This window comes from Netta rufina (genome assembly GCF_964035555.1).
Source record: "Netta rufina genome assembly, chromosome: 2".
In the NCBI taxonomy this organism is placed as follows: domain Eukaryota; kingdom Metazoa; phylum Chordata; class Aves; order Anseriformes; family Anatidae; genus Netta; species Netta rufina.
The window spans coordinates 108050824-108077203 of NC_140124.1; the positions used below are offsets into that span (position 1 = coordinate 108050824).

The window sequence follows — 26380 nt, forward strand, 5'->3', positions numbered from 1 at the left end:
ACTGCCACTTTTGAGCATATAGTCATATTAAGTATTAATTATTTGGAACTCATTTGTACTGAGGTATACAAAGCTGTATCCAGGTGAGAGTCCACATTCACAGATGTGTTTCAGATTATTTAGTTTTGTGGATGTTTTATGAAAGATGAGTTAAGATTTTGGTTGACAAGTGGCTACAGAAATTTATATCTAGCAAGTGCCCCCCTAAAAAAAGCAGAAAAGGGAAGACTATCTAGTCTTGTATATTATGAATTATTGTATTTGTATATCACAGAATATTTTTCTTATATATTTTAAATATTCTTAGCTGAATGCCTGTTAGATCATTTGGCTCTGGAGAGAGAATTGCAATGTTTGCTTAGTTTTTTAGCAAAAGTTTAAAAATAAAGCCAAGACCGGTAAATATAAAATATAATACTTCTGCCCCTAGAATGCCACGAGTTAACCACTTGACTCATTTACCAGTACTAATACACAAATAGTATATTTGCTGTATCATCTGTTTTTGTAACTATTTGTTTTTAGTCTAACCTGCCCAGTGTATATTAAAAATGCCTATATTCTGTTTCACTTTCGTACTAAAGTATTTTTTTTTTTTTTTTTTTCCTTGGGGAAATTTTAGAAAAGGTTGGTTTTGTCTCCTGCTTCAAAAGTTAAAAAGAAAAAAAAAAAAGTATTTATTATATTTTTTGCAGATGTTTCCATGAAATTCTCATAATCTTTTTGTAAAGAAAGATGAAGAAATGGATTAAAGATTTTTAATATTTGAAAAGGTAAATAGAAATAATTTATTTGTAATATATTTCAGTTTATTTATTGGTGTTCCCTTAACGCTTTGATGTGCACTATCATTTTAATTTGAACTGTATCTTTGTGAATTTATTGGGTTTTTTTTGGTTGTTTCTTTTTTCAATTTTTTTTTTTTTAAGGAAAAAGGTCAAATACATATTTTAAGTAACTGGAATGTAAATCACTGGCCTACCTGCATTCCCAAATGCGATTTTAAAAATGTTTTTGATTTGAAACAAAAGACACAAATTTGAAAGCCTTTAGACAGAGGAGAGTGTTTTTATGGCTTAATGATTTGGGTTTTCATAGGATTATCTATCTAGTTTGTGTGTGGACAGGAAAATGTAAATAGATGAATGTTTCCCATAATGTAAAAAGAGCAAATTAATAAAATAATTAATGCACTGCTTGTAAGAGCTGTGGGTTTTCAATACAAATTCACTCGCCCGGAACCGCCGAAAGGCTTCACTTGAGGTGGCTGAGGATAAAGGCCCGGCCAGGGGCCTGTTTCGCTCCTAGTGCTCAGAGCCCAAGACTGATCCTGCCAGGTCTTGGATGCAGAGCCGCGCTGCTGGCCCTGGCAGTGCCCTCAGCACAGGGCTCCTCGTGGGCCAAAACCTACCATCATCCCACCCCTGATCCTCAGGAAAACCTCTGAAGGCACTTCTGCACGGGGGCTGGCCAAATCCCACCAGGGACGGCAGATGTTGGGCGGGCAGTGGCCAACGAGGCCTGGAGCAGCTCTGCGCCACTCAGTGTTTCGCCACACCGTGCTCATCCCCAGGGATGGCCAAAATATCTCTGAGGTGTTGAGCAGAAGTGGCTGGGCTTCCCTTCACCCTGCCTTCTGGCTGGGTTTTTCCCAGTTGGTGTAATAATGACAGTCACCAAACCCTGTAGCAGTGTTTCCAGATGGTGTTACTGCTCTCGGCTGTACCAGCAAATGCTGGCATTTTAGCATATTTCAGTCTATACGCCTCACAATCGTACGAATAGCATGCTAGCGATCCACCATGTACCATTTGTCCACTCTTGAGACCCAGGGAGATCAAAAAGATTTGTGATCTAGAGGCAGCAAAACTTCAGCTAAAAGTTTTACCATATTTTACTACTGAGATCTGACAGTGGGATCCCTTCATCTGCGGGAATTCAGTCTCCCTGGTCGCTCATAAACTGACAAACTAGGGGTGCCCCCACTAAAAATGTCTTATTATTTAAAAACCTTCCTGCAGTGGCTGGTATCGTTCTGCAGCGAGGCCACATCAGAGAGCACGAGATAGCAGACGTGTTACAAACCCTTGTCTCACCGGAAGAATGGCAAAGTCCAAGCTGTGGCTCATAGCCCTGCCTTTCATGCCTGCTTAAGGTAAACTTTATCCTTATTTATACTCAGTGTTCCCTTCCAGCTCAACGTTCCCTCCAAATGATGAGCCTTCCCCCACAAACACAGCTTGTTGACGCTTTTGATTGCCAAGGTTTGTTCTCTCATTCTTCGGATATTTATTTTTGCAGCACGCAATAGGCAAATAACACATTTTAACCATCCCTTTGGAGCATGCTCGCCCATCGAATCTGCTGAGTCTGTGCTAACTTAGACAGACGATATTTTTTGATAGCAATTCATAATACTTGGGAGTGGCAGTCAGCCCACGAGGTTCTCCTTCCCCACTGTGCATCAGAAGGGTCGGGGTCTGCCCGAGCAGCACATGATGCACAAGGGGACTTGCACTGAGCAAGCCTGCCACCAACACCCACAGTCAAAGCCTGCCTGTCCCCTTTTCCTTTAGTCTGATGCCACGCCAAAGACCCCCAAAAAATTGCTGTCCTGCCATACCAAGCTCACTGACAACCTTCATTCCTCCCTTCCCTGTGCTGCCAATACAGGAGGGAGGTTTTCGCAGTGCCTCTGCTCCTGCTCAGCTACCGTCGTAGCAGGCAAGGTAGCTGCTGTCGCCTGATTCACCAGGATGCGTTCGAATGCCAGCTGCAAAACATGACGTGAGCGGCCTTTTCAGCCAGCGGCCAGGCTTTCCCACGCTTGGGTCTGATCAGCAGGCAGCACCCTTTTGGGTCATACAAACGAATACAGCCGGTCTTCTATTTCTCTGTGAGTCACATGCCCAATCTGCAGCAAGACAAAGAGACAAGGAAAGGAGCAGGGCTTCCTGGTAATTGTGTTTTTCATGGTTCTCTTCACTGATCCGGTAACAACATAATCATAGAAATTAGAGCCAGAAAAGCTCTACTGGGGCATTGTGTGAACATTGTCAGTTCAAGATCGCTATCTCCCAAGTTGTGGCAGGTAAGTCATCACCTCACCGGTGCTGCTCCACCCAGGGGAAGGAAAAAAAAAACACACGAAAGGGAAAAAATATAAAGAGAAAGAGAGAAAATAGAGAAAGAAAACAAGCAAACAAAAAAAACAGCCTGAGCACAGCCATCACCTCTGGTGGATGAGCCCTGGTGCAGAGGCCTCCATCATATCTGCTCTGTGTTGAGCAGTCCCCGTGGTGGGGTGCCTGGCTTTTTCTCTTTTCTAGCCAAGCAGAATGGAAGCAATTATGGATTTTGCCAGCTCTATTCAAAGAGGAGAAATGCTGGAGTGCTTCAGTGCTGCCGGAGAATCCAGAGGTTGCCCAGCCCCAGAGCGTCCCCAGGAAGCTGCTGCTCTGCAACGTTTTAAAGCTGTCAAAGGTTTGCACATAGGGATGGGCCTTGCAAGGAGTTAAAGCAGTAGAGCAGTGAGAAGGATGTTTTCTGGGTGCCGGGTAGCTCGCGGAGGCACGATAAGTCACTTGTGCAAACAGCTGCATGCTGAGGCACAGGGTTCAGGCTGGAGGCTAGAAATTGGGAGCGTAGATGTGAAATGGCAAAAGGCAACCCCTTCCTGTGCAACTATCCCATTTCCTCAGCGGGATGCCAAGCCTACCAGCTATCCCTGGCTTTTAGCTATAAAGAGAGAATTATCAAAGGCATGTCCTTAATACAGCGTGGCTTATTTTTCCTATTGTACTGGCTATCGGTGCTCAAAATTGCAATCTGGAATTGCTTCACAAGTGCGTGTTCAGCGCTGGATTGCTGTGGTCCTTGAACCAGAACTGTAATCATTCCTTCTTTTGTTGTGTATGCTCCAGAAAGTGTGTAGCGGTGAGATGTTAATGCATTGCATGAATTGGGCTGTGCTATTTGTCATCCTCTAGCATGTCCTTTTTTCTTTTTTTTTTTTTTTTTTTTTTTTTGGGTGGGGGAAGGTGGTGAAATAAGTGTTCATGGTAACAAGTCAGGGTGCTCCAGTTGTTTTGCTGGTCTTAGGAAGAAAACTTTCCTATCACATGGAAAAGATAAAATAAAATACTGAGACTTCTTCAATTTGTAGCTAGGTCTGGCAAATCACATCTACCCTTGCCCTAAGGGGAGATGGAGATATCCATTCCACCTGTGTGTGTGTCATTCCTCATCTCTCTACACAACCACTGACAGTGAAAGGTAAAAGATTGACACTGTCCAGGCAGTTCACAGGCGATGCAGCAAAACTGCCATGGCATTCAGCCTTGCTACTGGGGCAAAACAAGCACGGACAACACAGGCTGTGGCACTGAGAGCTGCAGCAGGGAGTCTCACCAGTGGCCCTAGGGAAGGAGAAAGTGGAAAGAAGAAGGATGGAGCAGAAGAGGGTGGACACCATCATTAAAACTGCAATAATTCAATCTGTGAAAAAAGCATTTGCTGTTACAGTCTGTAGCAACAGCTGAAGAGGAAATTCCTTCCCATCATGGAGCAAAATTTCGTTAAATAGTTTCTGAGTATCTGACATCCCTTCCCAGGGCATCAGTACCACCACGACTACTATGTACACCATGCAATTTGCAAGCCTCAAACGTGTTGGGGCAGCATCATACTCCCAAGCAGCTCCGTAAACCCCAGCTGAAGACACAGGAGATGTAAGTCCCTGGACAACACCAGGGCTTGCACAGGGCAGGGCTCCATCACACACAGCTGAAAAGACACCGATTAGAGGAGGACATGGCACAGGTTTAACACAAATAATGTGAGTTAAAAGTTCCAGGTCAGTTCACGGCTGTCACTGCTCTTGTGTAAGCCCTCATGGTGGGAAAGAAGAGTCTGAGTCTTGTTCCCATCTCACTAGCAGCTGTTTTAACCCAGAATAAACACCGGCCTTTGATTTTAAGTGAAGTTTCGCAGTTGTGATTGCAGTGTTAGGAAAAAAAAAGGAGACTTCGCCCCAGAATAATTTCCAGTTGTAAAATTTGGCTGAGGCATAAAGATGATCCTTTAACTACTTCAACAGAAAAATGTTTCTCTGCCAATGTCCAAGTGATCCCAAAAGAGCTGTGCCTAAAGCACCTGAATTTTAAGTCACAGTCCTGCATGACAGGGGCTGATGGCCTTGCTCAGTGCCCTGACTCACCACATAGTAAATACTGCTGAGATTTAAAGAGATGTAAAAACCGGTGCTTTATGCCAATGAAGCTGTGTATCTGTATAGAGCGAATAACATCTATGATAACTAGGGAGCATATGGCTTGACCTCAATGACTACGAAATATTGTTTTGCACGATTAACCTAATGCTTCAACTGACAGAGAGAGTTTCCTTTTGTTTACATCTTTCCTGGCAATAGCATCATGACGACTGCAGTCTGGCTGCAGGAATGCACAGGGAACTGGGAACCCAGCCACACATTAGCAAATTGCAGTGTACTCCCCTCACTTCTTGTCCTTTGTTTAATAGCCACGTGCTTGTCTCCAAAAGGGGGAAAAAAAAAAAAAAAAAGAAAGCTATGTGTGTGCTGTACAGCATTTCGCCGTGATGATTTGTGGCAGCCAGCTTCTCCCAGGCAATGTCGAGATTCCAGGTAGGAAGCAACCCCCCGCTGCATTTGTCCTCTCAGAACAAAAATATGTCTTAGCAGTGAGCGGCTGAAAATAAATACAAGAAACCAAGCCAAAACAAAGAAAACCTGTTGAAGCACGCAGAGCTTGTCGTTAGAGCGTAATCCAAGCAGATTTTGTTTGTCAACATTTGCGTAAGTCAATATAACGACAGTCTGAAATGATCTTTAACTGGAAATGTTTTCATGTCATGCAGCACGCATGAGCTTAGTGTTAATGGTCCGAGGGCTTTCTAAGTGTCAAGCGACACGGGTGCTGGCACAGCAGCTCTGCTTGCCTCTCTGCTGCTGCTGCAGCAGGCACGGCCACCACCGCCGGGCTCCAGCAGCTGCGTCACAGCAGGGATGCTGCTGGCTGCAAGCTTCTTCCCACGGCACGCTCCTCATCGCACTGTGAGCAGACATCATGCTGGAGGAGATGTGTGTTTTCTCCAAACCTTGCACTGATCCCAAGTCAGAAACCCCACCAGAGCAGGTGAAGGAATCTGCTTACACACCAGTAATTGCACCCACCTGGGAGAGAGGTTTAGCACTCAGATGATCCAGCTTTTATTCAAGCCTCTTTATACCTCAGCTCTCTCTCAGGTTTTTCAGAAGGCAAGATGAAATTCTGCTCCCACACCTCAGGAGCCAGTACATTATATTTGCTCTGGACTTTCAGCATTGTAACTGGGAGCAGAAGTTGGATCTGATTTTTAATTCCTCTCTCAAAAGGTCAAGGAAACATGAAACTGCAAAAGCCTAATTCTTCTCTGTGCCACATTTGTGTAAACCCAGAGGGCAACATGGCAATGGTATTTTTAATGCTTTTTTTTTTTTTCTTTTCCTTTTCAATACAAAAAGTCCTTTGCACATCTGCTGACAGCTCACACAGTAACACACTTATTCCCACATTGCTCCTTCTAAGAAGTTGCTTCTGATGAATATTGACAGCACCTAAGAGGGCTCCAGCCACCACGGCGCAAGCATGGTGAGTGGAGCAGGGACTGAGCAGTTGTGGCACAGTCCTCAGCATCACTGGGGGGTTGGCTCTTGTGCCCCACAGCCACAGTCCACGGTATTGGTCACACACATGCACGGTTGGGGTTAAATTATGAACATCATAAGAAGGTATTCAGTGGGGTTTAATATTCCTACTAGTGCGCCTCCAAAGACCCAGCTGGAGAGGCTGCATTGTGGTGGGCTGAACACCGTGTGAATGTTGATGGTTTGTGTCTCATGGTGTTTGCTAAAAGAAAACTCACCTGCTGTGATCTTGTTATTTGTCTGTGGAAATGGCTTGTATGATTTAAAGCGTCGTAATTGAGCGTGTTTGTTCTTTTATCACTACTCGGAGAGCGATTGTTTTACAAAGAGATGTGAAGGCAAAGTCTTCCGCCTAAAGACTTCATCAACCTGATCAGGAAATAGTCGTCCGATAAAAACCCCAAATCCAACACTTTTTCTGCAGCTGTAGTACACTACAATAAAACATGGCCTCACTGTTCTGCCAGCCCTTGCCAGGTAAGAGTGATTCAGCACGAGCAGGGCAGGACATCCCCTTGCTTCTCCCGAACAGGAACATGTTGTCCCTTAAACCCAGTCTGAGGAAGTCAGTAGCAGAGACGTACTGATAACACGTGGAGATACGTTAGCAGCTGTGGAGGAGCCCGCAGCGGAAACCAGGTGAGTTAATATTACACACCTATATGGCAGGGGCGGGCACTGCAGAATGGCTTTTGGCCCAGCACCAAGCTTCAGAAAACACTGCAGGCCAGCTCCCTGCTGGCGGTATCACGTTCGGGAAGGAGGTGACAGCTTCTACAGCTGAGAGTGTCGAGCTCGGCTGTCCTTTCCTCTGGGTGAGGACAAGGCCCTGGGAGCTGTGCTGCACCACCACGCACAGCCGGGCCACGCTGGGCCACCATCTATCAATCAAGCACACACAACTTCTTCGGACTTCAAAGGCAGAGTTGGAAAAGGCTCATTATTCCCAAGAGTGCTCCCAAGATTTATGTACTGTCACCCATCCGGGCAGCGAGGGATGTTTGCCCGTACCTGGTGTCAGATGAGTTCAGGGAGCGGCAATTACAATGCTTGCGCAGTCGAGAACGGCTGCTGGCTTGTTGTGCCTCCTCACTTCATTGCCAGCACAGCTCACCAGCGGCAAAAATAAATAAACGCATAATATTAATACTAAAACCACCACCCAGATCCAGACCTTCCGAGGTGTGAGCCCAAAAGCATTCCCAGCATCCCCCTTCTCCCCTGGCCATTGCAACCCTCCATTTCATAAACTATTAATGCTTCCCAAAACCTGCAGCTCATCTGGGGAGGCTCAGGGTGCTGGCCCCCTCTGGAAAATCTCGTAACTTTTCACACCACCCCACACACGCACACCCCGTGGGGCCATCGCCAGCGGGTCCAGCTGTGCTGCGCAAACACCGCCGTGCCCTTTCTCCCGGCACAGCAACAGCACAGCCCTCGCTCCCAGCTTGCCAGAGGGCTGCTGTGGACACGAAGCGGCAACTACAGACGCTTTCCCAAGGTCTGGTTAATGTTTCAGCACCTACCCATCACGGATTGTACTTTGAGCCATGGGCAGCATGTTGTTGGTGATCCTGGCATTTATACTCGTGTTTCCACCAGTTGGGTGCCTTCTCTCTTTTTTTTTTTTTTTTTACAAGCAGGTCGACAGGAGAGATCTCGTGTCATAGTAAAGCGCTTGGTCTCCACCTACTTCAGTGAAAAACACTCTGCCATCAGCATGACTTTGATTTCCGTGGACTTTGGGGCTCTTTGCACCTGAGAAGAGGCTGAGCCATGGATGGAGGCTCTGAGCTCAGCCGACAGTGCAAAGGTCTTGTTTTCCTTGTAGTGAAAAGGTTCAGGGCCGGGCTTCTGTTTTAAGTTCTTGATTATCACGGTAAATCACGAGGAGTTGTAAAGTACATAGAACAGAGATTGCACGCTGGTTAAGAATTATCGCTGAGGTGAAAAAAACAAACAAAGCCAGCACAACAAACTTGCACCCAGTTTCGGTAGCGCTGCCCCACATTCCTCTGCAAGCTGTTCTGCACCTGTGCAACACTCACAACCTAGGAAAAATGATGGAGCCTGCCCTAAAAGCAGGTTGCATCCTCAGGCATGGCATGGCACAGCTGCCAGAGGAGTCTTGTTGGTGTAACCAAGCAATGGAGGGCTCATCCTGCTCTCTTGACAGCTTTCTGCAGGTCCTTCAACGTGCAAATTAAAGCAAGACAGGTGAAGTACCAGAGTCCAGTGTCTTGTCACTCATCTTGTGCACCAAAAATAATAAAGGTGAGGGAAAGGATCTGGTTTAAGTGCTACAAAGTGCGGTTGTTGTGAACACAGTGATGGATGCACTCCTATGCTATACCCAAACTGTCTCTCATGAGGGTTTGCAAAATCTTTTGCAAATCTGGGAAAGAGGAAAACTCCCATTTTGCACGGAGTGAAAGTCCTGCCTGACAGCTCCCCAGCTGCGGGTTGTGCCCCGCTGTGCTGCTGCTGCCTCCTGCCTTGGTCAGGCTCTGGCGCAGCCTTGGCTCCCCTCAAGGTTCTCAAAGAAATTGTTTTGTCTCTTACTGTCAGATTCACCCACCCACGTGCAAATATCCCTTAACCGGCCAAAGTCATGGGGATTTAGAGGCAAAACATGAACACTGCAGTCCCTGTGGCTATTTGGAGAAAAAACACAGCCAAAGAACCCAGCTTGCTGACTCTGCTGGTAAATGCCACCAGTGTTCATGAAAAGAGCTATGGAAACCTCCCAGCACCCAAGGATTGCACAACCAGGCTATGAGCAGTTCGCAGACACAGACACAGCAGGAACAGGAGCCCTGGGAACTTGCAGAACAGTGACATGGGAGAGCCAGGTTTGCCAAACCATCCAGCCATGATCCAGGAACCAAAAGCTGCAGCAAGAGCCATCTCCCCCCCAGCCCACCAGCCCTGCGAAGCATCCCCTTCTCTATGCATTTGCGTAAGTGCCTGTACGTTTCCTGCAGTCCCTGGGCAGCAGATAGAGCTGTGCTTTGACAATTTACGTGATCAAAGGCAGATTACGCTGCTATCACCGGAACAGTTAAGATTTTACACATTTTTAGATATCTCTTTTTACAGATCAAACCCTGATGTATCCCAAGGAAGTGAGCTCAGACAAACCACAGAGCCGAGGAGTGGGAAGGACCGCGTTTTAATTCTCCTTATCCCTAACTGAAACGTTTGCTTCTTTCCGAGGGCTTTGTCAACACCCGTAGGTGTCCTCCGGTACCAGGCAGCACTTTCTGGCTGCCTTTTAAAATCCGCAGGGCTGGGCTCCCAGGATGCCTCGCAGTGGGGGATTTCCTTGGGAGGAAGCGCATCCCGCAGGGAGGGAGGCACAGCGAGCTCTGTCTCATCCTTGCGCAAGCGATGCACCGGGGCTGCAGCTCTCCCCATGCCTTGCAGGCAATCCCCGGCCAGGAGCACTTGAAGGAGGGCTGGGGCAAGGCTAGGGTGGAAGGCAAATCTGCAGGGAAACAGAGGGGCTGAAAGCAAGTTCCCTCCAGGTTCAGCAAGCACAACAAAGCGGCTAGCGGGGTCACGTTTCCTGCCTCGGCAGAGCCGCCAGCAAGTCATTTTTTGAGGCAGATGCAGAAAGTCTGACTAACGCGGGCATCAGCTGATCTGTGCTGCCCGCCTCGCTCGCTCGACCCCGTGGGAGGAAACCTGAGCTTTCCGAATCACCCTGCTTGGAAGGAAATTTCTCAGGGCGGAAATACCTGCTGCTTACGGGTGTAAATAGGAAAGAAAATGATGCACGCACAACCCCAGCCCCCATGGATGCTGCTTGTTTAAATTAGAGGGAGCTCAAGAAACTGTTTGCTGACCAGGGGACCCACACCGTTCCTGCTGCCCCCAGGTTCCCAGCCAGGTTAAGGAGCAAGTGGGAACTCTCCCACTGAGAGGCCTGTGTCCCCATTACCTCCTCCTGGGGTCCAAAAGATAGTAGGGGGTGCCACCCTCCCTTCAGAGGGTGGCCAGGACCTTCCCTCTTGCCCCCATGAGCACAGTAGGTGAGATGTAAAACCAGATGTCTCACAGATTCAGCACATATCTATTAATTTACTGACCAGGCAAGGAGATGAAGTTGGCTGAAGCTGCTTGTGCAGGAGCAAGGGGGTCCAGGTGGAGGGACTGGTAGCTTTACCACACAGTATGTGCTTTGCAGATGTAAATCTCTGAACTACGAGGAGATATTTACAGGAGGTTTTCCCATGTATCACCAGCTAAAGGAGAAAAACTTTTGAGGAAGCCTTTGTAGAAAGTTGGCAGCGTATCACTGAAAATACCTTGGCTGAGCACAAGCCAGCTGAATTGAACATGAAGAATGAGTTACAGCAGCAACCGCCTAGGTAGCATTTAATACGATAACCTGAACTAACCTTTAGCTAAGGTTGGCAGAGGAAAGTCTGCTTCATACCTCACCTGCTGGGAAGTCCACCTGGGGAAGCTTCTCGGTTCTTAAAAACACCCGATGGATTTTATTACTAATTGCTCTTCTTTTAGGCTTATGTCTGCCACAGCACAGAAAGCAGAAGCTAGAAAAAAAAAAAAAAAAGCCAGACTACACAGGGAAGATGTGCGTTCTCTCATGAACAGAAGTTGATTCGTTTGCATCAGAGCCAGATTTGTTGTTGTGGTTAGTTTAGTGGACTAGCAAGGATGAGATGACTTTCCAGGCAGTACAAAACTAGTCAAAATAATCTCTAACCTACTTAAATGGGCTACGCATAGCATTATGTAAGCACTGTCAAGTCAAACGGATAGAGACGATAGAGGGAGAGTTCAAACAAGGAATTATACTAGACGTACAAAAGAAAACAAAATAAGACATTCAGCACGAGGTCAGGCAATCAGAACATCGAGGCTAGAAGAGGAAGTGAAATTACAGGCTCTGGCAAAACAGCTGAATGCTTACTCAGTCAAATTGCAAAACTGTTGTGATCCTTACCATCAGTTGTGTGTCTGCTGTCCAGAACTTCTTCCAAGGCAAGTTACGCACAAAAGCAAGCTGGAGGCCATCATGTGCTTCCCACAATCAGTCGAGTGATTTTTTTTTATTTTTTTAAAGTAAAAAGTAGTTCTAGTTAAATCTATAAGCTGGTGGCAATTTATGATCGAGAATGTCTTTTCCAGCAGCAGCTTCTAGAAGAGAGATGAAGAGGCTGAAAGCCCCTAGCCAAACACTAAAATGTATTCACCAATAAACAGAAATTAATTTTGCTCCTGCAAAAGACCTAGAACACTAGAGGCAAAGTTGCAGTAGGGAAAACTACTCAATTTTACGCTACAACTAGATAGGACACGGATAAGTCTCTCTGGCCCTACTTGTTCATTTGTAGTGGCGGAAGCAGGAGCACACTTGAGGAATTAATTGGGAATTATTTCCTTACTATTGATAAAGATTAACATTCTCCAAAAGTAGCTGAGCTTTTCCAGTCCATGAAATACTTTGGTTTCTCTTCAGATCGTATAAATATGATTCTGTATGCCACTGATGGAGGAGCTCCAGGAACCTCTGCCTGGGCAGCATTTCCCCAGCTGTATGACAGCGATGCAGAGACTCAGAGAAGCCATGGAAACATAGGTACCTGCTGCAAAACCCACAGCACCAGACTGAACTGCTCTTGCCACCGTCAGGTCAGTTCTCTTCGTCGTCAGCCAAATGATTTGATGAAAGGCTCACAACAAACACCACGTGCAGGGATCGTAAATGTGCAGGCAAGTTCCTTGCTGCGAGAGCCTCACGCTGCCACACACCTACCAGCAGGGCTCACTGCCCAGGGCTGGCTGCAGTGAGAGGAAACAGCCACAGCCCTGGTCTGTGGTCTTGGAGAAGTTGTCCGAGCACTGATGGGGACAGGCAGCTGCCAGCTGTGCACAGTCAGCCCAGTTTTGCACCCAGCTAAGTCACAGTTTCAAAGCCCTGCTACCTGCACGCACGTCTACAGGTTCCTTACACATCGGTGCAAGCAGCTGAACATGCAACACTCACGTGTCTGTCAGTGGAAACACACGAAATCTGACCCAAACCCTGCTCTCCAGCGGTACAGTGAGGAGCTGGGAGACAGCTGTGGCCTACTCAGGCCTGCACCAGCCTTGGCAGCTGGGATTCATGTTAGGTAGAGGGGCCACACGGCAGTGCTACGCCGAGGTGTGCAGTTCTGCTGTTGGTGCCTACCCCAGTCTGCAAGCTGGCACGGCCAGCCTGGTGACACTTGCCAGGGGTAGTCCCAATGCCAAGGCCTTCAGAAAGCTTTGTAAAGGTGAGCTGGAAGCCAAGTGAAGCTGCAGTTTCAGAGGGAGAGGTGAGCAAAATTGCTGAATGCTACAGCTTTGTGCTGTCAGCAGCCACGGGTGCAAACCTTGGATGGAGAAGGCAGTCAGAGCGTTGGCTTGGTAGTGCAGTCATTATGACTTTTTTTGCTTTTCTGTGTTCACAGATCTCCAGGCACTCGTTGTCATGACAGAGACCAGAGCAGACAGTGAATGGCACACAGCACACGTGGATGTAATTACCACGTCTGGAACAGCGACAGCTTTAAGTGACGTTTTGCTAGAGAGAGTGGCTCGTCTACGCTCTTTCCCCTTAGTCCAGACACGGGAGCTGATGGAGAAGAGCCTGCTAACCTAGGGAAATGGGACAGGGACGTAAGAGCTCAGGCAGTCACTGAACAGGAGACTTAAAACAAGTCATGTCCTGAGAAGCAAACACGCGCTGTGTTGTTTGTGCCAATAATCCCTACTTGGCAAAAGCCACAGGGAAAGTTGACAACTGCAATACGCCAAGAGGAGGAAGAAGAAAAAAAAAAAAAAAAAAAAAAGAGAGAACTGTAAAAGAGCTAGGAACTACTACAGGAACAGCTCTCAAGTGTTAACAAGAAAAACGTCTGGTGAAAACACACCTTGACGGGGGGCACAGAGCAGCCTCGGTGCTGTTGGCTGTTTGCTGAGGGCTGGTGGGGGGCTCCAAGAGGCTGTTTCCACTTTCTTCCTCTCCCAGAGGGAAACCATGATCGCCGTCCCCCACCACCCCCCACACACAGCTATTTCACCAAGCCAGCCACATCCCCAGCTTCTACCTACTGTCTTCTGCCACTCCTTTCCTGCTGAGCTTAGCACCCGTACCCCTGAGATCTTTCCTCCCCAAGTACACAAGGCCAGCTGCAGCTCTTTGAGGGTTTTATGGACACACACGTTGAGTTCATGACAGAAGCCAGGAGGTGTGTGTGCAGTGCTGCAGCCCCCCCTCCGCCATCCCACGAGGTGCCTCCCCCCCTGCACGCACACATGGGGAAATGCCGGCCCCAAGATCCCCTCCTGATAGTAATCATCTTCGCTTCAAGCAGGGATTTATCACACACAGCTGCCAAGTGGTGTTTACAAGACGCAAAAGCCAGGAAAACAAGGTTGACTAAGCCTGCGTGCGAGCTGTCTCGGCTGGCGGAGATCTGTCATACCTCCTAGGTCACTCAGGCTCTTCCCGGCCACACGCTCCCCAGCACAGCACGGCACTGCTGTCACAGGCAGCCTTGGATTTGTTAGCTGTTGGGACTCCTGCTCATTCTGGATCCCAGCTCCGCCTGATGTCCGAAATCTACCTTCGATAATTTTTATCTGGAGCTAACTTCAAGTTGCAGCTCTGAAAGAATAGATTCCGGCAAACTTCAATAGCCTGAACCAAAACTATCAGTGCTAGATTACAGGAAAGCAGAAACTGCCTTCTGATATTCTTTTAGTGGGTACTCGGTATGAGTCATTTTCTTCCTCCAAGTTAAATAACACCTGAGGGTAGAGAAAAGCCATTTCACTGTGTGCCAGGTGCTGCCCTGCCAAAGGGGTTTGGCTTATGACTACATACAGCTGAACTCCTAGATGTAGCCTTAACACAAGAAGTAACTTTAAAAAAAAAAAAAAAAAGAAAAAAAAATGGCCTAAAGCAAAACTGGTCACAAGTGAAATCCCCTGGAAAAGTGTCAGCAAAATGGAAATACAGCATTCATAGGAGGGGGAGGACTTCGGTTCTGTTACACTAACGTCACTTTGTGTGGGAGAATGGCGAACGAGATAACAGCAGCGGTAACAGCAGCGACCACAGGCTTACTACTTTCAATGAAAAACTTGAATGGCAAGGTTTTCTTCCTCATCCTATTTCCATATTTGCAGCTGTTCTGTCAGCTACAGAACTGGTCAGCTCAAAAAGCAAATTCCCTCCTCCACCCCCCCCCAAAAAAAAACCACTGATTTTTTTTTTATTTATTTCAAATGCCATAGTAAAGAATAATTATCTCTCAGAATGCCCTTTGATGTTCTGGTCCCCCACTTTTACCCCTCAGCACACTGGCAACCTGCTTTTGAACAACAACAACAACCAACCAAGAAAGAAGAAAAGAAAAAAAAAAAAAAAAGAACTCACAAGGCAAAAATATTTGCTTGAGGTTGTTTTTTCTTAGCCAGTGCCTGAGGCATGGGCATAGAGTGTTGCAACAAATTCTTCATTGCATGTGGACAAGAAAACATCTGACAAACCTTTACCAAAGATGATGCTCCATTTTTGGGTGTCTAGCACCCTTTGAGAGCAAACATCTATACTGCAAAAGGATTTCTTCAACTTCCCCCACTTCTCCCTCAACACTGACCCCATAGATGCACAAAAGCCTACTCTGATTAAAAAATATATATATATTAAAAAATGTGCCTAGGTATTCCAGAAAAAGTAGTCTAGAAGCACATTATGTCTAGTCAAAGGGAGGGGACTTGTGTCTCTTCCTGAATTCACACGCTTCACCTTTAAGATGAAGTATACAGCCATATCTGGCTCTGCTCAGAACTATTTTTTTTCTAGCTTTATTTCAATATTTTTTTTTATTTTTTTTTTAATTCAGAACCTGATTCTATATTCATACGGTTTATGAGGACAACCCTGTGTTGTTACTAAAGCTGGTGCAAATGTGAATAAACCAGATTTGTTTTTTGAAAAACAAATAAATAAATTGAAGCTTTAAGGAAGGAATAAATTGAGTAAAACTCCAAACAGTACTCTAGAGAACAAAGTTTTCTGCCATCAAACACAATAAAGGGCACAGCAAAAACAAACAGAAGGCACACATCACAATATACACATATTGCAGTCTTCTACTCATAAAAATATCCCCACATTTGCCAGCTCTCCTGCTTTACAAAACCCTCCCCCAGTCACCCAGGCAGACAACTGGCTTGTTTTTAAGGATTAGCAGGAACCAATTTTTCTTCCTAGACATCTCATTTCACTGCTGTTAGAAGGATGAGGGTGGGTGACTGCCATTCAGGAAAGCTGAAATGCCAGCTGCAAGCCTTCACATTTTTCAGTAGCTAAAGTCCTTTTCTGAAAAGTAACTTGGAATCCATTGGCCAGAATACACCTGCATATAGCAGGGATCCCTTCTAAATCTTTGTCACTGACTTGTTTGGTGTTTTAAGTATCTCAAAGACCTGGCTCCCAGAACACAGCTTTCAACCTTTCACCCTCTCCTATTTACTAGAATTAAAGTAAATTGAAATCTTGCCATTGGTAGCCCAAGAAAAGGAGAAGTAACACCTCCCCTCTTGCCCCCCTCAAAATTTGTCATAATTGAAGCCTAGAAAGCTGTATCACAAAGACCCCAAGCCTTTTCCTGGCCTCCTTATTTCATCCTCATGGGGACATACTCCTGAGCTGTCACATCACCCAGGTATTTCTAGGAGCTAAAAAGCTCAAACTCTTAGAGGGGCCTAAGGCATCCCCCTGAAATTTAATGCTAGTTGACTACACAGCTCCCTTTGGCCCCATTAGAAAGGTCAACACAGCAGAACACTGTCAGGTACTTTGAGCCCACTTTTCAACATTCCTTTGAACATCTGGTTAACAGAAACTGCTAGTGTAATTCTCTAAACCAAACAAAGTCAGTATGAGGTCAAAAATATTTCTCGCTTCCATTTATTTCAAGAGGAAAGCTGTGTTTTCTGCGAAGCTTGTGTTCAACAAAATACTCTGTGTGCATCCATTTTTAAAGAAAATATTTTATTACATTATGGGAAAAAAAGCATAATCATCCAAAGTTCGTATTGTTAAAAAAAATTGAAAATTTACTTTAGACAGCGTGTCGGTATATTCTGTTCCGCATGGGAATGGTAAGAAGACTCTATATCATTACTAGATATTGCACAGTCTGAAAGAAACAAAAACAAATCACATGATCTTGGGAACCATCTCACATTATGAAAAACCTACAAAGGAAACATTAAAAAAAAAAACAAAAAAAAACACACACAATCCTTTCTTTCTACAGTAGCTTTAAGTTTGTAATTCTTGGAATGACCATATTCCACTGAAGACGATCTCAGTGACAGGAAGCTTCATTTCAGCAATCCCTTGTGCAAATAAGATTAATAAAAAAAAAAAATAATAATAATGCAGTTATGTCTCTTGATATTGTGTGGATGGCAATAACCACACAGCTGTTAGATCCCTGCCTGGAAAAAAAAAAAAAAAAAAAAAAAAAAGATGGGGAAAGAGAAGGAAGGGGATTTAGGCCATAAGTTTTGCCTGCAACTCCATCTCTGCCGCCCTTTTGAGTGCAACATCCACCAGTAGCTGGAATCCACTGAAATCCTGGTTAAGGTCTGGTGGGGTTGGAGGAGGAGTGTTAAAGAGCCCACTTTGCGCGTTCACACCAGGTCCCAGTTTAGAGGCGTCCTCATGGTAGGAGAGGGAGCTGTCTGTGAAGGCGTTGGCCGGGGGCTGCTGCAGTTCCGTGGTCTGGCCTACGTCAGCTGGCTGGCAGAAATGGAAAGGGGCATCTTTCAACGCAGTCACAGTGGTGTGGCAAATCACCGAGGGCCGAGCCAGGACCGAACCCGGGGACGCAGGCTTGGAGGAGGACACAGTCTTGCTGAGCGCGGCGGCGGCGGGGAGGAAGGCGCTCTCCTCCAGCAGGGGAATGAAGGTCTTTGTGCTCATGGAGGACTCCACCAGGCCACCCTCGGGAAGCTTGGTCCCTCGCCGCGAGATGGTGAACTGGTTTGGGTCTTTGCCATCCTTCCTCAGCATGTCAGGTAGGAGCCTGCGGCGTGCATTGATAAACCAGTTGCAGACCTGGGAATACAAGGACATCTTAATTTCTACCTTCATTCACTTCCAACTATGTGCCACTACAGTCGTTGGGTTAGATTAATGACTCCCTCCCAGCAGTTTGAGCAGTTTCCTCAACCGCAGAACAAAGGAGGCCATGGGACAAGCTCTGACACGCCTGGCTAAGGCCTTTCCCTTGTCCCCGCTCTACCCCCAGCTCCCCGGCTCCTTCTGCGGAAAGCCCCAGGACATCTGAAGACGGCCAGCCTCAGCCCAGAGGTTTACCTTTTAACTCTGTGCACACACATTAATCTATTAGCCATTGTTCCCTGCGCTTAGGTTAATTAACAACAGGAAAACCTTTTCTCTCTGAAGAGGGCCACTCCTCCCACAAATAGTTACTGATTTTCCTTGTTCAACTGACTGTGTCGACAGACATAACATGAATTACCTCATTTAAGTTTGTCCTTGTTTAAATATCAAACCAGTTTCCTGGGCGATACAGGATAGTTTATAGTTTAACGTCTTTTTTGTGTTTACTACATGAAGGTTTTCTTTATGATGTTACACAAAGGAAATTTTACTTCACAGCCAATTACGGAATTTGTACTAACGAACTAATCTGGAAAAAATAAAGCCCAGAAGCCAACACAAGCACTCTATATTTAGCATCACGCCAAATCAGGGCTTGCAGAAGTCTTCCTACAACTACCTTCTCACGAGGTGGAAAGTGGCAATTGCTCACAGCACTTCTACTAAAGGGGATCATGAAAGACAAGGATGTTGCATCCAGGGGACCTCACAGTTGCCAGCGGTATAGCCTCAAGGTGAGAATCCAAAACCAACCACATAAAAGCCTGATCGCACCCATGCTAATGCACTTGAGTAGCTCTATCCATACAGGTTGTTCCACTAATCTTACTGGAAGTCGTCACGCACATAATTATAAATATTCTTGTTCTACAGGAATGAGCCTCAAGTTGCAGTTTTAGAAGCAAGGAGTTATATACTCAGCTGTGCATCGATCACCATAAAACCTCTGTTGACAAACTAATCCCTTCTTCTCACAATATATTACCTTATACAGACACTTTATGTCTTTTTGGCCCCAATTCTGCGAAAATTAGCATTCGTGTTCAAATTCATGACTGTCTGTTCTCCCAAAGAACTAATTTTATTCCCAGTAAACAAAGATCACCGTAACACACAATTCATCTGGATTTCTCCTTACAACTGTCAGGAGAAGAGTGAGTACTTATTAAAAAAAAAAGGAAACGTTACAGAGTATAAATACTTACATCACTGACTAGACAACAGGTAAATTAAGAAGAAAACAGTTCCTTTAAACAAAACAAAAAAGACTGCTTTATTTGAATACCTGTAGTGTGGAAAGGTGTGTTTGCCGGGATAACAGCACTTTTTCTTGCTCTGAAGGATAAGCATTGTATCGGTGCTCATATAGCCAGTCCCGAAGAATCTGGACAGACTCCTTGGGCAGGTTGCCACGTCTCCTACGTTTGCCTGAGCCAGCAGATGAAGAAAGATCCAGTGGGACATCCATAGTGTCATCGTCCTCTGTTTCGCTGCCTGATATTGCAACTACACCTGCAATTACAAAAAGGAAAGCACCATCAGCCTCCTACCCCAGTCAACTATTTAGCTCCAGCGTCTGATGTTTCAGACACTTCTTATTACGTTAACTAACCACCTTTACCATCAATCATGGCACAGCCTTTATAGGGGATTTATCCTGTAGTGTTAACTTGTCAAGCTGTAGCTTTTCTGTCAGTTGAACAAAAAGTAGTACCAATGCGACATTCCTAAGGGAATTCTCTGTAAACCCTCATTTTCTTGTTCCCTTAGCAACCTTTTATCTGCTGCATGTTATCAGATGGCTTCTATCTAACGCCAATATTGTCCAAATTTGCTTGCTATGGTATGCATCCAACACTCTTCTCTTGAAGGATAGCCAGTGGCTGGGCAAAGGGCCAACAGACAAAAACTGAAAAACCATACACCCAATTCAAGCAATGGGTTATTTAATTACTCCTTAAAATGCTGATGCTTCCCTCATGGGAGAGAGGGCTTGTAGATTTTTATAAATTAATAGCTCATTCCAGAACTATTAATAACAACTAATGGAGCAAGAAAAGAAAAAAGGGAGAATTGTGTCTGCCTCTATCCTCATGTAATTTTCTGTTAGTTTAAAAAAATAAAAATAAAATCAGGAAAATGAAAGAACCAGGTGTATAAACTCAGGTAGAAGTCCACTAGTATAACCAAAGATGGACTTCTGAAATTTAATTGCAGTTCAAGCTCAATCATTCAAAAATAAAAAAATCATGTACCACTTTGATTGCATCCTCTTTATTTTTCCCCCAACTTCAGGGTTTTAATCTCATATTTCACCCTGTGGAAGTGCATGTTCTGTGTGCTACGCTTATTACAGTCTCCGGGTTTACAAGTTAACTGCATGCCTTTTTCTTTCACAACACAAAGAAAGAATTTCAGAAATTGATCATCACTTTCTATATATGCACCACTCTTTACTGCTTCACTACTTGAAGATATGTTAAGAAAATAAAGTAAATACAAGTACTTAACAGCCAGTAGCTAAGAAGACTACAATTCTACTCCTTTGGTATAGGATACACAAGTCACTGATGAAGCAAGTTATACCTTAAAATACACAGAAAACTTTAAACACTCACCAGGTAAAGCTCACCAGTAATTTTGAAATCTTACAAAACTACATATAAATCTATGTAAGATATCACACATTTCAATTAGTGCAATCCAATACTAACTTCAAGTGAAAATAGACTGGTTTTCAGAAGCCTTCTACAAAAAAAAAAAAAAAGTACTAGAAGCCCATAATAAGCTTTGTTTCAAACTTGCATTTCATGTTGAGAAGGGAGGGAGGGAGGGGGAGGAAGAAGGAACTTGCTCATTCATAACAGCAAAACTGAAAACACTAATAGTAAAACCGAGTTAAATGTCAGAAGTCAAAATTTTATGTGGGCAACTACCCATAATTCAAAGGTTCTGTTTAAGGAAAGAAAGTCAGCCCTGAAATATAAACCATGTGCCTGTGAAAGTGTAAAACTACATGAAGCTATTAAAAAAGAAAAAAAAAGGAAAGGAAAAGAAAAGGAGAAGGCTGTATGTGAAAGTTTTGCTCCACACTTCCCGATGTGTGTGGGGGAAGGACCTCTTCCTCCCCCCCTTTTAAACTGCAGCCAATGCTGACATGGTGAATTATTCTTTCTTCCTCCTATGTATGAGTAGCTTCAGTATCATTACATTTAGTTTAAGTTGTCCAGATTTCAATGCATGTTTTTGACATGCAAGGGTTCCCAGTAGGATGATCAATCTGCAAAGTGTCTGGCACGGTTACTTCAGTAACTCGGTATTGTTTTCGTTCTCTCAGTTGCTGATTTACGCCCACTGACAAACACCAAACTGACATAACGTATTTTTCCTGGGATGATTTGCCACAAATTATCCAGTCGTGGGGCAGGAACAATAGGGAAATATTTAAGTGCCCAACACAAGATAAACCCTCTAAATTAGGTAAACAGGTTCTTAATTCACGTAGAAAGTATGTCAAGTTTGCTTTAAAGGATTATGAGCAAACTCTTTTCTGTTTGTAATAGCTTCATGCAAAGTGCTGTCATGCTTGCAATCTAACCTGAGAACACGCCTTGCACAACGGGGTCCTGGAGCACTTCTTGGAACAAAGATCACTCGCAGACAACGTGATGGCTCTGCAAAGCAGCTTCTAAATCGAGTGCTAGAACTAGCTAAAACTAGCCCAGATTATTCAATGTTTTCAAGTGTGCCGTTCTTGTTTGTCAGAAACTAGAAGCGTTGCAGCACTCCAGTGGGTTGGGTTTTTTGTTTGTGTTTGAATTTAACAGGCAGCGAGACAGGACTTTGGAAGACAGGGACAGGCAAACAGTGAAGACTGGAAGTAAGAAGGGAGAGGAGCCAAAGAAACTACTCCTATGAGAAAATGAGGTGTCTCACAGCTTGTGAGCCATATTTCCGCGGCGTAACAAGAAGTCCTCCAGACATGCATCACCACCCCACTTGACACGACCTCTCTGGGACCTAACGCACAGCTGAAGCACTCCACTGGAGCTTCGCTGAATTAGAGAAAACCGCCTCGGCAGCGAAACTCGGTACAAAACTGTTGCTCTCTTCCACCTGAAAAAGTGGCGAAGTAACTGCCCTCGAAGCCAGCAGCATGAAAAGCTCTCTGTGTTTTGCAAACACCATCTCCTGCCTCGGCACTTGTGAAGTAAAAGTTGCCGTCTGACTAACCGTAGCTTACCTAGCAAGGAATGAGTCAACGGCGGAGCTGCCCTTTGACCGGCTTGCTCGGTGTGTCAGGTTAATTGACAGGGTGAGCTGGTGACACAGAGCAGGTTCGGGTTCAGCAGGAAACCCAGCGTTACAACTTCTCATTTAAATAGAGCAGCAGCCCTCTGAGCTGCTCGCAGATACTCCCGCGGCGCAGCGACAGGAAGTCCTGGCTACAAACCTCGCACGGCCCCAGCTGATATTTTTTTTTTTTTTTTACTAGAGCAGGAGCCACGTTGCTGCTGTCAAGGCTCTGTTTTCATTAAAGCATTCCTGCTGATTACAACCCAGCTTTGTTTTGCCTCCGTGTTAGTAATCAGGCTATTCGTTGCTGGTTTCCTGTTTTAACAGGGCCCAACTGAAAAGGTTTCTGGCCGGGCTCCACCACTGGACCATTGGCTTACTGTTATTTACACCCAGAATAAAGGCCCGCGGACATGCCGAGTAGCCCCAGCTGACCTACTAATTTATGTCATCTTCAAAGCAGGCTAGCGTCAGGTTACGCTCCGTCCTCTCCTAAACATGTTTAATCTAAACAGAAGAGCTGCTTTTATAGGACTAAACCAAAGCAGCACGAGTTTGCTCGCAGAGGTCTCAGCCCCAGGTCTCTGCTGCCACAGACAAGTGGCCCATGCCACCAACGACCCGAGGACTGCACGATCAGCAGCCCTCCTTAATAAATTACTTTATCCTCCTGGCTTCCCAGCTGCAGCCATGTACATGACTGAACACCCCGTTGCACGGTATCACAGCCCAGAGACTTTACGTGTCCTCCTGTAACCAGCTCAGGGCAGATTGCACCCAGGGTCCTGCACACGATCCTGAGCCCCACACCCAGCCGTGAACAGTTTGGGGAAAAAAGTATGGCAATGACTGAAGCTGGTTTCAAAATAAACTACTACTCCTTCAGAAGGCACGCTGAAATACTCAAGGGGGAGGGCAAAGCATTTGGAGAGGCTGAGGCAGATGAAACGGGAGTTAGCAAACTCAAAATCCAGGCTACCAGGAAGAAACCCACCACCATCCCATTGTGTCGAGGAAGAGGCTCACTGAGGAAGTGGCACAGGCCAATTGCTATTCAAAACAGGACAAAGTATACCACAAGAAACAATCTCTGCCCTCCAGAGAGGGAACCGACAAAGATCACCTTCGGGAAAAGCTCCCACCCCTCCCCGTCGGTGCTTTGTGAACTTAAGGTGGATTTTTATGAGCACGGATAAGCAGAACGAGCTCCCATCTAAGGCCCCGATCCTGTCGCAACCGAGTTCAGTAGGATTCCTCACATGTATAAACTTGAACGTACGCCTGTGCCTTCGCAAGACTGTATTCCAAATCAGCTAATTAACAAGCTGAGTGTGTTCCGTGTGATCGCTATTGGGTTATTATTTGTAAATGAAACCATCCACAGAACAGTCCTCGGGGTTTTAACCCACAGGCTGATAAAGGAAAAAAAATAACAAATAAAAGCAAAAAAAAAACACGAACTAAAGTTTAACGTGAAGTTAAAACCCAACAAAAGTAAATTAGTTTAGAATTATTCATAAGCAACCAAGGATTACAGAATGCATAAGGGAATTTCCACGGAAGAAAAAAAAAAAAAAAAAGAAAACTTTTCCTTTGAGTATGTTTCAGAAGTGAGGAATCAGCTTATTTGTTTTCCTCTGCATTTCACAGCTTGAGCTCTGTTGCTTCTAAAGCAGCCAGACTTGGCTACGCTATACGTTTTTTTTCCCCTTTAAAACAGGATTTTTCTAGGACTGCGAGCAAGGAATCTGAAACAAAGTCATTCTTTGAAACTTCTTGAGCCAGCCCCGAATGCCAGGAGGTGCCAAACAACTACAAGCCTAACCTTGAACAAAACAAAGGCGCCCGAGCCCCAACGACTGGCTGAAAGTTTCCATCCCCATCCCCTCGCCTTCTCCTTTCTGCCAGGCAAGCCCCTGGCCCCCTGCCCCGCTCGGGAGCCCCCCAGGCCCGTCACCTTGCGTGGTTTCCATTGTTCCAGCCCCAAGCCTGCAGCCCTGGGAGCGGAGCTCTGCCTCCCTCTCTCTCGCACACAAAGCCCTACACACACACACACACACGCATACCTAGAAACGACGTCAGCACTTTTCACACACATTTATTTCGGGGGTGGCAAGAACAACAGCCGAAAGTGCAGGGAGTTTTGGTATTTCAGCAACCAGCAGCTGCCCTCGGGGAGAGAAGTCTGAACAATGGAAGCAACAGCAGACAGGAAACCAGCTCACCACTGCTGTGCAAATAGGGAGCATAGGAATGTCCTAAAAATAACCGGGCTGAATTAATTCAGTGAAACCATGAAGGAAAAAAAAAAGTATAAATTAAAAATCGCTGCTTGCAGCAGGGTTAAGGGTCCCCGGAGGAGACCCCCGAAGGCGGCTGTGCCTCCAGGTGCGGACAGCGGGGCTGGGCACCCCAAGGGAGTGGGGGCGCCTTTGTGGCCCCATTCCCTTTGTGTGCAAGCCCCAACCCGCTCACCAAGGCTGGAAACCCTCTGGGGGGGGTACACCTCGTTTCCAGCACCCCTGCGGGCTCGCCCTGCATGTACAAGGTGCCCGCTCCGGGGGCATCAACAAGGAGGTGTGGGGGAAAAGAGCCTGAGTGTGGGGCAGCGAGCTGCTCCCCTCTCCGCCATGGGGCACTGGGTGTCCTGGGAGCGCTTTGGGAGCACACCACAAGCTGGTGAATCACGGCCGCGGGGCAGCCGCTCGCTGCCAGCCTCGCCCCGGCCCCAAAACGCGGGGCCCCAAAAAAAGCGCGGTCCGAGGGGGGGAAGGGGCAGCACGCTGCAAAGTTTTCGTAAACAGCACAAAGAAAACCCAGAGAGCCTCGTTTGTTACAAAGGGAAGGGAGAGGGGGTGAGGGGGTGCATGTGCGTCTTCCTCCTCCTTTTAACCCTAACCGCGTGCAAACTTTTGCACTTCTTCCCTCTCTGTTACGGGATGCAAGGGGAGAGCAAGGCAGGCAGCTCCCGCAGCCCCTCGTCCCGTGGCGGCAGACAAAGAGCGGCGGAGGCTGCCCCGCTCCCAGCCGAGCCCCCTGGGCTCAGCCCTGCCCGCCGGGAAGCGGCTGGGGACGGGGAACCAAAACTTTGGCTTGTGACAGCCGCCGGCAGCACCCGCCTGGGGCTGCGAGCCCAGCGGGGTAAGGGCAGCCCCAGGGGGCAGAGGGGGTCCGGGGGGGGAGGCTGAGGGGCTCCGTCCCGCTCGGCTGCCCCCCGAACACGGCCGCCCCCCGCCGGGGGAAGGGGCGCAGGATCCCCCCCTCTCTCCTCTCTCTCTCTCTCCCCGCAGGCAGGTACCTTTTTTACTTTTCATCTTGACGGCGAGGACCGAGCCGCCGCTGCCGCCCGCTGAGCCAAGTTTCTGCCGGCCGGCCGCTTGCTCCCCTTTTAAACTCGGCGAGGAGGAGGAGGAGGAGGAAGGACGAAGCAGCAGCAGCAGCAGCAGGAGGAGAGGAGCGCGGTGGGTGCCAGGCGCCCGGGCCGGGTCCTTGGTGCTGTCAGCGGGAGCCGCGGGGCTCTGCCTCCCCCCTGGGGCTCGCTGGAGGCGGCTGTGGCCGGGGTGGGCTTCCCTCCCCCCCGTCCCTTTGTTCCTTTCTGGCGGGGATTGGCCCCGGCTCGGTAAAGTGAGAAAAGGCACGGGAGGAAAAGGTACACGCCAGTGCGCCCTCCCCCACCTTCCAGCAGTGAGTAAGAGTAACCCGGAGCTACGCGAGCACTCGCGGCGCTGCCTCCTCCTCCTCCTCCTCCTCCCGGCCGCCTCTCTCCTCCCCTGCCGGCTGCTGCGGCTCCGCCAGGCGGGAGGGGAGGGCCGAGGGGGAGGGGGGGGTCCTGCGAGCCTCCCTTTCTTCCAGGCAGCCGTTTGATCATTAAACTGGAAGGAGAAAAAGGGAAGGGGGGAGCGAGGAGGAGAGGGAGGGGGGGGGGGGGGGGGAGATTTTGACAGCTGCCCTTGACTAGCCTCCTCCTGTTGCTGCCGGATGAACCACCCACTCCTGCGTGTGAATAGCGAGGAGAAGAAAGGAGAGTGTGTACGGCAGGAGCCCCCCCCCCCCCCCACTCCCTGCCAAGGCGCGTCCCCTTTCTGGGGTTATTTTTACAAAAGGTTGTTACATGTTTTTTAATTTTTTATTATTTATTTAATTCTCCCTCCCGT

At 46.9% G+C, this 26380-nt stretch overlaps 1 protein-coding gene across 2 annotated transcripts; it reads right to left on the reverse strand.

Moving 5' to 3' along the window:
• Nucleotides 1–16802: 16802 nt before the first annotated feature.
• TGIF1 (TGFB induced factor homeobox 1) lies at nt 16803–25893 on the reverse strand. 2 transcript variants are annotated; one of them, XM_084306767.1, is made up of 3 exons: nt 25525–25893; nt 19216–19442; nt 16803–17861 (listed from the first exon to the last, which is right to left on the reverse strand). In XM_084306767.1, the coding sequence occupies exons 1-3, from the start codon at nt 25538–25540 to the stop codon at nt 17295–17297; spliced, it is 810 nt and encodes a 269-aa protein (XP_084162893.1). In that variant the 5' UTR covers nt 25541–25893; the 3' UTR covers nt 16803–17294. The 2 variants fall into 2 exon arrangements, with proteins under 2 accessions (XP_084162893.1, XP_084162894.1); XM_084306768.1 differs by lacking the exon at nt 25525–25893 and adding an exon at nt 24184–24250.
• Nucleotides 25894–26380: the final 487 nt, after the last annotated feature.

Coding starts and splice junctions, on each gene's coding strand:
- TGIF1 (XM_084306767.1), bottom strand. Junction 17,862..19,215: donor CACACCTTTCCACACTACAG/GTATTCAAATAA, acceptor TTGTATTCCCAG/GTCTGCAACTGGTTTATCAA.